This window comes from Protomyctophum bolini (assembly GCF_963924005.1).
Source record: "Protomyctophum bolini genome assembly, chromosome: 13".
Lineage (NCBI taxonomy): Eukaryota > Metazoa > Chordata > Actinopteri > Myctophiformes > Myctophidae > Protomyctophum > Protomyctophum bolini.
The window spans coordinates 37,419,983-37,436,475 of NC_137874.1; the positions used below are offsets into that span (position 1 = coordinate 37,419,983).

The 16,493-nt window shown below is 41.9% G+C and overlaps 1 protein-coding gene across 1 annotated transcript; it reads right to left on the minus strand.

Annotated features, from left to right (window-relative positions):
• Nucleotides 1–2,834: 2,834 nt before the first annotated feature.
• LOC308326588 (15-hydroxyprostaglandin dehydrogenase [NAD(+)]) lies at nucleotides 2,835–12,032 on the minus strand. The gene is made up of 7 exons (XM_080779530.1): nucleotides 11,868–12,032; nucleotides 11,260–11,383; nucleotides 10,598–10,704; nucleotides 8,491–8,587; nucleotides 7,176–7,252; nucleotides 5,042–5,205; nucleotides 2,835–3,399 (listed from the first exon to the last, which is right to left on the minus strand). Exons 1-7 carry the CDS (start codon nucleotides 11,964–11,966, stop codon nucleotides 3,261–3,263), a joined length of 807 nt encoding a protein of 268 aa, XP_080635656.1. The 5' UTR covers nucleotides 11,967–12,032; the 3' UTR covers nucleotides 2,835–3,260.
• Nucleotides 12,033–16,493: the final 4,461 nt, after the last annotated feature.

Consider the following 16,493-nt stretch of genomic DNA (forward strand, 5'->3'; position numbering starts at 1 on the left):
ATGCGGAGCAGGCCCGCGGGAAGTAGGCCTACTTTACACTAGCAGGGGCTGAGTGTTTAGTAGGGGGTGCGCGCGCGGAAAGTGGCTTTTACTTTCACAAGTTATATGAACAAACTGACAAAATGCATCATAAAAAGGCATAGGCCTATTTAGGCTACACATGACATTGGCAAGGCGCCGATATCAAAACAAAACATATAAATAAAAAATAAAAAAATAGACGAGCTGACAGCGCAGCGCACTTGGGCTCGGCGACCCAGGTGTTGTATCGTCATTCATCATAGATCCCTCCCCGTCAGAATCTAATATCTTAACATTAAATTGCAGCAGCATTCAGCAGTTCAGTTGGCACGGCGGCCATAGTAATTAGTAAATACTATATTATTTCTCACTGCAATAGAGTGACTATTAGAGAAATAATATAGTTAAATAGTAAATGCTTTACCTTAAATCCCAAATGTGCTCTTGCGCTCCGGGGTGGTTAATTCCCTCACCATGGCATTTACTGTATATCCAACGTGTGTTACTTGACCAGAATGTCATTATGTACGTGAAGGTAATAACAGTAGGCCTAGTCGCCTGGCTCATGGCTGCAGGTGCAGGGGCCGTGGCCGCCCGGGCGTGCAGGTAGACTCGAGCTCGGCCCCGGCTGAACACTGCTGCTGGTGCTGCTGTTGTTATTGTTATTATTGTCCGACGACGACGACAACAACTTCACGACAATGTCCTCCTCAACGTTAGCACTCCCCTGCTGAACACTGCTGCTGGTGCTCATGAAGGATTCCTGAACTAGGCTTGGACCCACCATAGAAATCACTCATTCTCTTCTGAGCCATGTTGACATTGACAACAACAACACACAGTCAGGCTGACCGGAGAAATTCAAATCCGTGCGCCCCGTGCGTAAAGGTAACCGGAAATAGCGTCAGCAGCAGTGTATAGTTTAAGAATACCATTTATTTTATCCTCCAACCAGTCCAGTATATTATTCATACGACTATTTTCTTTTTTCCTTTTCCCCGCTCCTGTTCGAGGGGGTGCTTCAGCCCCTCCAGCACCCCTACTTCCCTCAGCCATGATGCGGAGTGTTACGTAGGCTACTATTTGGCTATTTTGAGCAATTGCCCATTGAGGTCATGGAGATAGGGCCTATATATTATGTCAGACTTTAGACATTCTGAGTATAGGATGTAGCCCGTTTCCATTACGTTTCACAGTACTTCATTATTCTGAGGGGCCAGGCTATCAACAATCAACTCACCTTGCCTTCAGTGCTAGCTCTACATGACGTTTGTGAAATTCAGAGACTCTGAGCCTGCTGACCTGTGTAGACCCAGACCTATGCTAGTGCATCCATTCAATATATTGTGGACTGTGCATGCTGTGGAGACTGGAGCCGCATGGAAAAGATGAAGATGCTAGGAAACCATTTAGTCAGCAAGAATACTCTTCTCCTTCTGTGCTCTGAAACAAAGTTTCAGCCTATAAACCACTACATTGAGGTTGTGGGTAGTTTAGCTTATTGATAAGCACTATTGTTCTCCTTCATATTTTGGTGTGTTACTTGTAATTTCTTTAAAAGTCACTAGATAAGAATTCAAGAATCCTTCATATTTCTGAGCTCTTTAAAAGGTTGGCAAGTAGAAACTAGAATCAGAATCAGCTTTTTCCGCATGATTTACAGGGGGTGAGACCGAGTGAAATATTTTGTGCAATCTCAAATCATGAACGCAGAGTGCAATTCGAGGGGAAAATTTCATGCACATTCCATTTCACACTATATGCCGAGGAAGAAATGCCACTTGCAAATTTACACAGCCAGGCGCTTTAACTGGCCCATTCTCGTGTTTTTATCTACGTATAACTGCGCCGATCTGTGTAAAACTTTGTATGCACTCCCTAGGACAAGGGAATGCACCTTTGACCTTCATTTTTCACTTTTCAGACTTAAGTAAAACACATTTTTTGAAAGTAATACAAATGGTGCATTTGTATTACTCCTTCAGATTTTATCCAAATAACACGCAAATCGGTACACATCTCTATAGTTTGATTTATCATATTCCATCCTGATTGGCTTCCAAAGTGTTCAGGAGTGGCCAGTTTTGTACAAAATGCCGTAAATCATGAACACAGTTGAAGAGTGAAACTGCACGCATATTCCCACTAGGCTGAGGAAGAAATTCTCCCATTCTGGTGGAGACCTGTGCACCAAGTGGCACTTTGTATAGTTATAGCCTGAATCAGAATGCACTTTTATTGTAAATATAACAAAAAGACAAATGTCTTATGTTGCGTTCACACAGACAGACGCAACAACGCAGTGAGTCTACCATTAATTGTCAATGGAAGCCAGCGACATGACGATGAAAACACAATGATGCATGTACAGTAGCTGCTCCAAATGATACTCCCGTCTTTGCCGGTGAAAGATATTCTGGATCATCAGCAACAAACAGTAAATTCTTGTTAATTAAGGGCTACATTACTCAAATATATTTTTGAGGGGCGCTAGGCTGCTAGCCCCTCCTATGTCCAGCTTTTGGTGTGTGTGTGTGTACACAAACGTTGTCCTACACAAACATTAAAATGCCATTGACAATGAATGGAGAATGTCCGTCATATGAGGACGAGCAAATCGGCTATTTTTGTCCTACACAAAGATTAATTTCCCATTGCCAATGAATGGAGAATTTATGTCATATGTAGACGAGCAAATCTAGCCTGGCTAATAAGCCAGACGTGAATCTGCCGTTGGCAAAAAAAAAAAAAAATAGAAAATAGTGTGATGAGTCTGGCTTATTAGCCAGGCTAAACAAAGGAAATTAAATTCCCATTGACAATGGATGGATGATGTACAATAAGAGCACCCCTCACTTCACACAGGTGTGATTCTTTATAGTATATGTTTATAGTTTTACAGAGTAACCTCACATCCAGTGATCATTGCATTTTGGGCTTGAGCGTTGATTCATTGGTACACAATTTGCTGAACAAGTTGGCACACAACTTGCATCTATAGGAGAGGTGGTGTCTTGCCCTTCTATGGTTTGTCTTGGACGTAGCTGAATGTACAACTTCAATTAATGTTAACCTTAATTGAAGTTTCTAATTGAACGTGCTGGCATATAGTAACACCATAATAAAGCTCATCACAAAATCATGTAAGAAATTGTAGACAGGTTTATGGATACAATGTACAAACATCTTAGATCTCAAATATTCACGTCTGTGAATAGATTCAATAGAATAGGCCTAACTCAGATGGCTGGAGTGGTGATCTCTTCTGGAGAAAGAAATCTAGCACAATGTGAACCTGTTGTCTGCACAATGAGGGCCTCTCCATTCTTGGTCTCATCAGTCAGAAGCGAGAGGAGGCTTTTGGATACTTCAGAGACCCTAGAAAGAAAATGTGTATCTGTCATTAGTTGCGCCTTACACGGTCTACTAAATTCCTATGCATTTAGAGTAGATTATTATTCATTATCATTTGAAAGATGCTAGTTATACTACGCATGTTGTCTATATGCTTTGTTATTCAAATTGACATACCGTTTGCTTCGCCATAAATAAGAATAGTGTTTCCCAAACTTTTCTGGATCAGGGCCCACTTGAAAATCTCAAAAATGCTTGTGGGCCCACTCATCTGACCACTTAAAAGTTTATTTTATAGATCAAGTCAGATTATAGCCTGGGATCCACCCATGCTTTCTATGGCATAGGCAGCTCCCGGCCGAATTTAAGTGGACTCAGTCCCAGACCTTTTTTTTCCTCCCTGGAAATATAAACGTCTGGGTTTCCGAGGCTAGTCAGATTATGATAAAACACAAAATGCACATCAATTGTATTTAAAATTGGATGAATGCAGCAAATATAGTATAGGCCTACTTTTATGTAGGTATCACAGTAATATAGCCCATTTGTTTTTTAATAAACTTACTTTAGATATATCGTTAAAATGTTTTGCCAATGATTTGGGGGCCACTTGCAATGCCGTCACGGCCCACAAGTTGGCAATCACTGATTTATATAGCATGAAGTTTAGACTGATGCAAGGTTTATAGTTGTACCTGGTATCCTATTTACTTTTTCCTCTCCATTTACATGACTATGTAAATAGAGCGGATGTGTTTGTCTTTGCGATCTAATTTCATTCCTTTCCCATGGGTTAGGGTTAAGATTTATTTTATTTTATCAAATCAAATCAATTACCAGCTGCATTATTATTATTATCTGTGGGGGGCCGCTATAACTGCCTCTGTGTCCATTTCTCTAAGGCGAAACTATTGTGTTCCGAGTTGTTCATTTCCACCTGGACATATTTGTGGTGTGCACATACAGCCAATGAGAAAACCCGCTGGACTATAGAGGACTAGCTTGCACACCGATGATAGACTCAGCTTGCTATTGCATATAGCAGCTGGTAAGATGTTAAACCTTTGGGCACACCTGAGACCTTAAGTGACAACTTTGATTTGTTGTCTTAAATAAATAAATAATTGGTGTAACAAATGTACCGTGGACTTTTGCAAGAAGGTACTTGAGCCAGGTCTTACTAAAGAGAAAATAAAGTGTGTGTGTGTGTGTGTGTGTACGCACACGTACGCTCACATATTTTCATCCTGTCTGTGTGTGATCTGAGGCAGCGGTGGCCGAGTGGATTGCGGAGCGGTCTAGATACCGGAAGGTCGCCAGTTCGAATCAGCGATCCGACACGTTAAATTTACCACCGTTGAAGTGCCCTTGGACAAGGCATTGAACCTCTACCATGAAATGCTCCATGTGGGCCTTGCTGTAAACAAGTATCTGATGCTTAGTCGAGTTACCCTTGGTAAACTTGATTTACCAGAACGCATTTCTTCTTCATCTCCTACAAGCATTTATCTACTGTTTTTACTTTTTATTTACTGAGTTGGCAACACATATTGTAATGTTCGATTGTTTGTCTTTTTGCTTTCTGTATGTCCTTGTATGTCTTCTGTTCATGAAAAATGAATAAAATTTAAGTTGAAAAAAAAGAGGAAAAAAAAGAGAAACTCACTCTAAAATCCCATACTTTTCCATCAGGCTTTTGGTTACGTCCAACAGATGAGAGAATTTCCCACATTTCTCTGTCGACCCGAATGCGGAGATTAAATCAGTTTGAACGAAACCGGGGCAGAGAGCATTGATCCGTACGCCATATCCTGATATGGTAGAGGCAACCTAATATGACCGACAAAGAGAAAGAGACACAGACAGACAGACAGACACAAGATTACAACTCATATTCAAGGTTATGTGCTCATCATTGAGAAAGTGATGAGATGGCATCCAAGTCTGATCTGATATTAACCCATTCTGACCTGAGATCAGATTCATACGAGGTTTCCACTGGACACACACTGGTCTGATAAACCCATTCTGACCCGAGATCAGATTAAAAAAATGTCAGTCGTTCTTCGATTTTTTTCAAAAATAGCAGACCTACAAGCTCGTAGCGCGCCACTTGGTGGCGCGCTATGAGCTTGTAGATCTGCTATTTTTCAATAGCTAAAGCACGACACGATGCCAACACCAAAAGGGGGTCCCGTTCAGAATGGGTTAATAAAGCAGGACACGTTTCTGAAAAACATACATTAAACCTCATTTAATTTTAGTAGTTTAATTTCTATCATTTGGAGCAGTATAGCATATTGATTGAAATTGATTTTTTTTCTTGTTTTTCATGTGGGATATTTGTGTCTCCAGATGATTCACTGTCCAAAATAAATGAAGCTAAATAAAATATAAATCATTAAAAGTAGGATCAAAAAGAGGTATATTTACAGAGAATGCTTTCTCTGTAAATAATTAAATATAGCTTTTTGATCCTACTTCTCTGGTGTGGCGGGGGGCAGAGGCTGCTATTACTAAAGTGTTCAAAGTAGAAATAGTTAAAGTTCAGGTTAAGAATGTGTAGTTTAGACCTCCGGTGAAAAAAAGCCTATTCAGATCTTTACGCAACTTCAGGGTTATGCAATTAGGTATCCGGCCAGCAATGGGAACAGGAACACGAGACAGTCGTATGATATGATATGATATAGTACTTTATTGTCAGTTCACACTGAAATTTGTCTTGCGACACAGCAGCCAAGTATGCAGAAACACATATACAAACACAAAGAACAAGACAATTTACATACATAAAAGACATGAGCAATATCCACCGCTTAGATTATCCTGTGGCTACTACATCTCCTGATTAAGCCTCAAGCCTCAAAGTGGGTTTTGGTATTGGTGAAGAAGAATGAAGATATGTGAAAACAAAATAGTAAGACGCCTAAGGGTGAGGTCCCGTGCACGCGTCCGCCTGGGTGACAGCATGGGAGGTCAGATCAACTTTTTTTTCTGTACTGTCCATATATGGAGCATGTCTTGAGTGTACAGGGTTTGATGAGGTCAGATCAACATATGGAATGTCAGAACAGGTCAGCTCCATATACTGTATGGAGATCTAAGGCTGGCAGTGGGGGCAGTGTCTTAAGTGTACAGGGTTTGATGAGGGCCCAGGTAGGGCCATGCCTTAACTTTCGGGCCTGTTGAGAACTCTAGTTTTCGACGGCTGCCAGGCACTGCTGCTCCAATAACTTTGGGGCAAGCCCTTCTAGAGTTCGAATGGACACATATCAGTCAAAAGGGAGATATTGAAGAGGCAGGCTGGATGTGGAATAATCAACATATGGAACGTCAGAACAGGTCAGCTCCATATATGGAGATCTAAGAGTTTGAGGTCAGATGTAGAGTTGCTGGCCAATATTGATGCCATCTCCATATATGGGCATTCCCATATGATGTCCCGTGATGTCACGAGACATGACCATAATATGGTCATGTCTCGTGACATCACGGGACATCATATATTGGTCATGCATGGGGTGACCAACCAAACAACTAACTGACTGACTGGGGAAATGCATGATTTCATAGTAACCTGCAGTCGTAATAAACGTCGCTATTGTAGGCTATAAAGACTTATATATTTAAATGCTGCTACATTGTCCAAGGAGCTGAACGTAAAACTCTTATGTAACGGTACACAAAAAGCACCTGGCAAAGGAAGTGGAAATACTTGTGAAGCAGAGCAAAGTCCAAATTTATTGCATAAGTGCACATTTAGCAATGCTTCAACATAATGAATAATTTTGGTTGCTTACCGCCATGGCCCGAGTGAAGCCAATCACTGCATGCTTGGTGGCTGTGTATACTGGAGTGCTCGGTAGAGGACCCAAACCTGTAGGATAGCAAAGAATGCATGCACTGAATCAAGGCATATACAGACTCATATTCTGTCAATCATGTTTTGTCCCACTAGTAATATTAGTCTTACAAATATTGAAATAGCCACTCTGACATAAGAATGCAGTTGTGAGCTCACACACACACACACACACACACACACACACACGTAAACAGAGCTGCTACCTTTAAACAGATCTTAAATCTGAGTTCTCTTTATACCATTTAAATTTTAAATGTTATAAAGAAAACTCAGATTGAGAAAAATGCTGCCATTTGTCCCAAAGTGAATGCAAAAAAGTGCTGCCATGTTTAAAAAAAAGCTTTATACCCATAACATGTATATATATATGCAATGTGACATAGCTCTGTTTACAAAATGCTGAACACCTTCCAACTGTAGATACTTTCCCCATTTTTAACTGTTTTTTGTATTGCGACACAATAAAGCTCCTTTGAATTGAGAGAGAGAGAGCGAGAGAGAGAGGACAGTCGTTTAGAGTTTACACTAGATGAAGTATGAATGCTAAATGTTAATGCATGATGATGTTAATGCATGTTTTGCAAGAATCCACCTGTTGGGGGTGCTATTACAGGCCAAGGGTGAGATATACAATTGGAGAAAGCAACAGCTAAACCAGAGAGCCCCAGACTTCCCGCTCCAGAGCAACATTAGTAACGTCCTCCTGGGGGATCCCGAGTAATTCCAAGGCCAGTTAAGGCATAGTCTGGATTTTCGGTGGTGAGCAGACCACCGCGACCACCGCGAAATAACGTTGAGCGGTGGTGAGTAAAAACAGAGAGAAGGGCTGGAGCGGTGGCGGTGGTTTGCTCTTCACTGCGGCTCGTGACGTCATGTTGTAGTTCGGTGGTCACCCCACCACCGAAAATCCAGACCATGTATGAGCCTTTAGTCGATGTGACCCGATAACCGCGCTGCTTCGGCGCGTGGTCGTATAACTGTCCCTCATTTCAAGATCTCAAAGGTGGCAAAACACCCTGCCCTAGGAAACTGCTGCTGAAATTGAGGTAAAGGTGAGCTGAAATTGAGGTAACAGTCCGACAAGCAATAGTCCGACACCCTACCCCAAACCTTAACCGCACGAGGAAGCCACGGGCGAGTCTTAACCGGCCATGCATGTCAGAGCCACGGGTCACACGGCCATGTATGTCGAACTAACGTAATCCCCCCAGCACCATTGTCCTTGTTAGAACTGAACCCATGTGATGTACCTGCTAAGGAGGCCGTGTTGATGATGACACCTCCGTGACCTCCAGTGAGTTTGCTCATGTGGTCCAGGGCTATGTAGGTCCCTCTCACGACTGCATTCTGCAAGATACATACATTTGATTCATTTTGTTGCATTTTAGAGTGCTCATTAGATTTCAGAGTGTTCATCAACAGCTTTGATCGATCATAAGAAGTTTCATCATGCATCTGCATGCACTGTATAATTGAGGGAGAGGATCTGCTTTCTCCAATTGTACAGTGCATGAGTGAATCACTGTATAGAGCCCTGATATTTCAAGAGGACATTTCAAGATGAAGCAAATGTCTCAGTCAGCTGGTGGCACACTCATTAATTCATTTTAATTTCTAAATGTGTAATAGGTGACAGACAGAACACAGCAGTAATCTTCCATTGCAATCATGTCTAGATTGGGTATACAATACATATTCATATGGGACATGCTCCTAGCCGACTGCCATGACTGGAACACATTTTTTATCCCACGATTTTGTAACCCATTTTTGTCAATCGTCTAATGTGATCCTGGGCTCTACACACCCTCCAACAGACAAGGGGAGAGTAACGGACTTGAACTCATGCTTCCTTCATGCCTGAGTGTCCAAGTTGCTCCTTTCCACCTGACAGGGGGGGGTTTCCCTGGTTGGACATAGCGCGTGGAAGGAACACGTTATTCCAACCAGTTCCTTTCCCCTCCATCAGGCGCCCCGGCTGGCCAGGGGGAGGCAGTTTAGTGACCAGGATTACTGCATGTTTTTTGTGAGGGTACCTACCCTAGGGGACCCGGGGAGAACATGCAAACTCCACACAGAAAGGCCCTTTCGACAACCCCGCCTTCGGGTATGGGCACCGATGACGTGGAGGAGGAAACACGCCACCAGCACCCACAGCGTCCCGAGCGGGAATCGAACCGAGGACCTTCTAGCCGTGAGGCGACAGCACTACCCCCTGTGCCCCCTTTAATAATTAGTAATTTAACATCCTTGGCTAGGTTCTGGATGTTACCTGTGTTGCATGTCCTACCATCATATTCCTGTTTCTAAAGTGTCTAACTATTTAAATTAAGCAAAAATAAAAATGTAGAACTTTCACACATTTCACTGCGCAGTCATTCATTAGGGTTAGTCAATAAGACATAACTCTGCATGTATCTAGATACACTTGAGAATAGATCTATACTGTAGATCTCATTCTAGAAAAGTATGAGAATGATGCCATATTTTAAGTTACTTCTTAAAACAAATAAGTATTGGAATTGTTTAAATTAACTTTTGATAATAACTGATTTAAGCCCTAATCCAATAGGGTGAATTGGCACTATGCACAGCAGCCATACATTCCATTCTGGTTAAACAGTCAGGGTGCTGCTATTGTACATGCTGGCTCATTGGACAGGCTCTGCTAAACACAGAGCTTTAAATCAGTACCATAACATCAGTGAAGGAAGTTAGAAGAGGTTTGGCTGCTGCAGTGCATGTCACTGCATGAATCGATGCATTCCGATGCCAGCCTCGGCATGTGTGATGCGCAACCTGTGCCGGCATCCACACGCACATTTAGAGAGGGAAAGAGCTCTTTATCTGTTCCGCTTCCAATAAACAACCATAGGCGGACTTTGAACTTGACTTTTACCTTTATTTTATTATTTTAGCGTTTTTACAATGCCCTAACCCCTAAAAATGAGTTATTTAGGTAGTAGCTCACACACATACACTACAGCCGTACAGCGAGTCATCATATCATGATAAGAGAGATGATTACAAACTAGTCAGAAGCCATAAGTTAAGTTTTGAAGAAAAAAAAGGGGGTGCAGTGCACCCCCCCAAAATCCACCCATGTAAACAACTGTTATCTAAATGCCCTAGAGTCTGTCCACTATAAACAGAAGCCTCCCCCCCTGAATATTTGTGCAGATGGTTCATTTATCCTAGTGTACATTAACAAATGAGGATTCTGTGAATGATGAAATTGCATGTTTACTAGCTCTGGCCCACAACGCTATGGACCAGAGCTACATGCATGTAGCTCACACAATACAATATGTCATAATCACAATGCACTTATATAGTTCCACTTTTTCACGGTCTTACAAGATTTATGGAGATAGTCTTCTCCCAGCAAGCCTCATTTATAATGCCAGCATTGTTGCAGACAATGTCCAATCGTCCAAAAGTGTCCATGGTTTTCTGAAAGGCATCTGTATAGATAAAGAAAGACAAACAATTAGAAATTGACTGGCTTCTTTTGGGGGAAAATGTGGCTTTTGGCAAAAATACAGTTTACGCAAGACCTAAGAAAATGACTGCATAGTTAGCACAATAATGTATATTGAGTTACAATACAGTCATAATACAGACCATTAAAGACAATATTCCCTAATACATCTTTAAAGGGGGGTGTAAGCGTTTACCAGGGTGTGTGTGTGTGTGTGTGTGTGTGTGTGTGTGTGTGTGTGTGTGTGTGTAATATCTATATATTATTATATTATATAACAATGGCAATCATTGCTGTGTGTTTGTTCGTTCAGCAAATGGTTCCATCAGTCTCTCCAGCACTACTAATAATTGTTACGGTTGGGAAACCAATTATATCCATCCAGGAGAGAAAACTCATACAGTAAACGAGTGAAATTGGAAGTGATAAAGAAAAGCAGAACTATCACAATCAAACTGATCGAGGCTCATGAATGATCTTTCTATGGTTCTCTGCTCTCTCTATCCTGAACGGAAAGGCTTGCAATGATGTAGCCTACCTTTGAGTTGTGATTCAGATTCAACATTACAGGACAGGAACAGCGTTTTGTCTGGTCCATACTCTTTATCAAAGTCTTCCTTTAAACTCTGTCCCGCCGATTCATCCAGGTCCACAAGAGCGACCTAAAATGTAAAGTTACAACGGTACGTCACATGATGAAGCCATCAAAGCTGCAGCATGTGTTGTTGATGAATAGGAGTTTTAACAGGGCTAGCCTAGAAGAAAAGCCAGGGGATAGGCCATTTCCAAGCTAATCTCAGTCTCAGATCTCTCAAGTCTCAATGGTCACAGAGTAGACAGAGACAATCAGCTAAATAGTCTGGGTCTTTGACCTGAAAAAACAATCAGGGGTCCTTGACCTGAACAACCAGATCAGCCGTGGAGAAGTGTTCTTTGGAAGATACCTGACAAACATTAATTTTAGACTACACCATGCATTTCTGACATTATTGTTTAGGCTACGAAAGTTTAAAAATAAAAATAAAATAAAAGCAATGATAGGGATATATAGTAACCCCCCCCCCCCTCTTAAACTGTATCGCTTACAAATAGTAATACAAAATAAAAATTCACTTTTTCATTAACATTTCTGAGGCAAAGTTTTACCTTGGCACCGTTTTGAAGAAATATCTCTGAGAAACCTCTTCCTAAACCATGGGCTGCACCGGTCACAAAAGCGATTTTATTATCTAAAAGGCTTGCCATGTTGGCCCAGCAGAACAGCACGCAGTCGCAGCCCCCAAACTATCTTTTATAATGATCCAAGGAGTCTGCAGTCCGCACTTATGTAGACAAACAATTTGAGACAAACCACTCCCATTGGAATGCGCAACACCCGGGCCTTGCGCAATAATGTGCATCCGGGAGGGACACACACACAAACCAGAGGGGTAAAAGCACACACAAAAAAACAGATGTAGGACCACTCCCATAGGAATGTACAACACCCTTGCACAATAATGAATGAATTTTATGTTATTTTTTTACATGCTTTAATGTCTGTTCAGTCCCCACCCTCACACACGCACGCACACGCACCCACACACGCACTGTCAATGTAAGACCCATCTTTAATATTAATAACCATTCATTATTTAGTTATTATTTAGAAATAACGATGCAGGAGATGTGGTCATGTGGACGAAATGCAGGAGAGTCGTGCGGGATCCAGACCAGGAGTGGTCTGGCCCACCTTCCCTGACCTGACCCTCTTCTCCTCTTCTCAGGCCCTGTTTTGCCACCCCCTCTGCTGGACCAGTGAGGTACTTCCTTGACCATGCCATGCAGTGACGCTTGCCTGTTTTTACTCCCAGAATTTACCCCAGTGAGGGGTGGGAGGGGATCGGGGCAGCAAGGCGAGAGCCCTGTATGCAAATTCAAACACACTGCCTTATGTAGGCTACTACACAGCAAACATTTGACAGCAAATGATAAAAGAAAGACGGAGTGTAGGGCGCCTGCACACAACACCATGCGTTGGTGCCATGTGTGCATATGTGCAGGCACCCAACACCATGACCATACACAATACAATACAATACAGATCAACATGGTACAGGGGACAGAACAACTGCAAAGTGAAGTGAGAAATGACACCGAATACTAAATAGTGCTGATAGTTACTCATGATTACAGATTTGAATTGTTTTTAGCCACCTTTTCAGGTTGAATTTGAAGGTCAGATAGTTGGAAGTCTCTCTTACTTCTAATAATGGCGTATGATGTACAGTAAAGCCCAGACATTCTATGTGATCTAATCCGATCACCATATCCTCATCTCTGGACTATTGCAGCTCCTGCAATTTATTGACGGGTTCATGCCAAGGGCACAACGCACTCCAAAGTTTGTCAAAGAAATGCTGCCATGCTCCTGGTTCCTGCCACTGCCAATTGGGCTTACCATAATTCTGCTGCTCCTGATCCTGCCAGCAAGTGGAGCATTCACCACCTCATCTTATCCAAATAGGGGATTTGGATAAGATGAGGTGGTGAATGCTCCACTCTTCAACAATTTGGAAATGAACTACATGGACAGGCATTGCCAGTACGAAGAGGGCCGCCACTTAGCCCCGCTTCCTCCTCTGTTCATGCAGTGGGGATTGTGGAAGTGTGTTGTTGATGGTGATGTTGGTGTGAAAGAATTTGACTGCGAAGGCACCATACCTGAAAGGATACAATATATACACTCTGTAATGAGTCATAGGCTCTCTCAGATGCATCACAGAATATGTGGAGGCTTCTCACAGAGTTGGGGTGGTCTAGACTAGAGCAGGTGTCGTGTAGCATCGTGGAAGACTGATATCTGGCAGATGTTGTAGCTCATCTTCCCAGGTTAGCCAAACATTGAGTGTCCTCTGGCAGGGACGGATCATCCCACTCTCTCTCTTTGTCTCACAAGTGCTGCACAATGACTTTAGTCTGTGTGGTGAAGGGGCCCGGTACACTCTGGCCCGGTATACTCTGGTCACCAGGGGGGCCTCGATGTGTCGATGTGTCCTTCTTAAACATCAAAGAGTCCTTCATTACACACTCCCTGGCCTAGTCCCTACAGTATGTGCTCCTTTTCGGGTTTTTGTATAAACTTCAGTGTGGCATTTGGATATGGTGCATATCGGAAAAAAAACAGAGATGAAAGAATTGCTGCTAACATAGTAATATCTTCACAATAAGTATTGGCTACAAGACTGTGCTGACACCACAGCAACATGTGAGGTAGAATTCATTGGAGCAGCTCCAATGGATCATTGCCTTCTTTATTAGGTGCAAAGTACAAAAAGACTAATGTTTCAATGTTCAGTACATCTTCATCAGTCATGACAAACAGAGGCTGCATTTAAATGACTAACAAGTGAGTAACAGCTAGGGGCAGTCCATTCGATTAGCCAATGCATGTGGTCTACCAATAATAATTATAGGCTGATGTCTGTGGTCTACCAATAATAATTATTGGTAGACCACAGACATTGGCTAATTGAACGTACTGCACCTGTTACGCAACTGTTGGTAGTCTGCTACCTTGTGTACGGATTTGAATAGAACGTTGAAACATTAGTGTTCCCTTTTTTGTACTTAATTTGTACACACACAAAAAATGCTTTGAACCGTCCAAGCTGCTCCAGAGAATTCTTCCTACCTGTCGCTGCTGTGTCCCTTACTTGTGATTTACCGGACCAGGCGGACCATGCCTAACCTACCTAATTGATCTGTGGTGTAACTCCAGCCTTTCTTCTTGAGATCACATAGCAGAGGCCGCTTCATACATTAATTGCCAACACAAGCCCAGCCTGAGCAGTAGTAAACTATTTTCCAAACGACAAAAGCAATCTTTAACTTACATTTTGACCCTTGTACAGTGGTGTAGTGGACAGGATACAGTACGATATAAATGATACTCACTTCAGTGGACATTGCTTATACCGTACTTACACATCAATCAGTTTTACATGTTTCAATACAACAGGCAACAGGAAGTAAATATTGCACTTCCTCACATCTGTATAATACTTCTTTCCTCTACCACCCAGAGGAGATTGATTTATTGACTATAGTGTGCAAATAGTAACTATCTAGGTTTAATCTATATTTTACAGTGTCACCTGGACCCTTCTTTGTTCACATCTAGCAAAAAGCCGTGGCCAGAGTCATGTTTTCAGGTTGTCCTGACTAGTGTGACCTCGTGTCTAACCGTTCTCATCACAAATGTCCACTTTAACTCAACTCAAGGATGAACTAATTGCAAGTAGGTGGTCAAAGGTCAATGTCACCGGCGTGACCTCACTAAACAAGTTTATTCAATTCCTTCAAAGTCTACAGTGCATACTAAATATGAGTCTGGACAGACATACAACATTGTGGTATTTCTATACATTTATACTGGATTTAAAATGTGTGGTGATATGACTCACACATTTACCAATTATTGTGTGTGTGTGTGTGTGTGTGTGTGTGTGTGTGTGTGTGTGTGTGTGTGACTGTGCGTGCGTGTGTTGTGTAGCCCATGGAGTTGTTTATTTCATGTTAATGCTGTCTGTGTTGTATGATTGATTGATTGTTTGTTTGATTGATTGATTGATTGATTGATTGATTGATTGATTGGCTGAGTGACTATTCATTGTACCACTCTGTAAATTACATCAGATACTGGTCTTAAACCCAGCCCACCCGCCATGACTGAGCAGATTACTGCATGCGTGTCACTGAGTTTGTCGCCTATTGCACGCTCACTCTGAACCCTGTGGTGATGCTTGTTATTTCAAACCCCAACTGGAGAAATCCCATCTTCAAAAGCTACAGGAGGTGGCAGAAAAATAAGCTATTTGGTATTTTCAAAAGCAAAAATACAATGGCTAAATTTCACATTGTTATTCAAATGTACCCTTGAGACATAGCAGAGGCTCTAATCAACAACATGTCACATACTTCAGTTTCAATTCACAGGTAGGCTTGACAACAATAAAATGTCATTCTGTCTCCAAAATGTGTAATACAAATACAGAGAGCAGCTGATAGAGCAAGCCATAATAGGCTACAACATGAGCCTACAAAGATTCAGGTTGAGATTTTAGCCTTAACAACCATTAACAGGAAAACAAGAATATCTCTGTCATTGTGAATGTTATCACTGTTAACTATTTAACGTGTTAATGGCAGTTTCCTGACAGCATCATTCTGCTGAACATGCAAGCACTGTTCCGACAAGTGTAAATGAGTGAGTGAGTGTGAGAGAGAGAGAGAGAGAGAGAGAGAGAGAGAGATGGGGGGGGGGGGGTTGTAGAAGAGAACAGGGGGTGTAGCTTGTTCTCACACAAGCCCTGATGAGAAGTTTTTAGTTGGTCAACTAGTATACAGTTGAGTCACAGGCTCAGGCTGTCACTGGGTAACCAACAATCTTACTTGCAGTTTGTGAAGGAAAATCCTATTTTCCGGCTTAGATGATTAGTCTGCTGTGGGCTATTGTATTCATCCAACCTTAGGAACTTGGAGAGACATTAGGACTATCCGGCATTATCCTATACTATCTATTTCTTTGCAGAAGTAAGTAACCTATATTGATAAATACATAACACGGTGAGGTTTTGTTGAATATTTTTTAAATTTTATGAATTATTTACTTCTTGCAATGCTGAGTCGATGTGCAGGTAAAACTCTAAATAGAAATAGTCCTACTAATAGAATAAAATAAAAATTATAGCTAGTTCATAGCCTGGCCTGACCATTTTCCTCGTCTTTTTT

Coding starts and splice junctions, on each gene's coding strand:
- LOC308326588 (XM_080779530.1), bottom strand. CDS start 11,966: ATGGCAAGCCTTTTAGATAATAAAATCGCTTTTGTGACCGGTGCAGCC. Junction 8,588..10,597: donor AGACTATCTCCATAAATCTT/GTAAGACCGTGA, acceptor TGTATCTTGCAG/AATGCAGTCGTGAGAGGGAC. Junction 3,400..5,041: donor GAAAAGTATGGGATTTTAGA/GTGAGTTTCTCT, acceptor TTTTCTTTCTAG/GGTCTCTGAAGTATCCAAAA.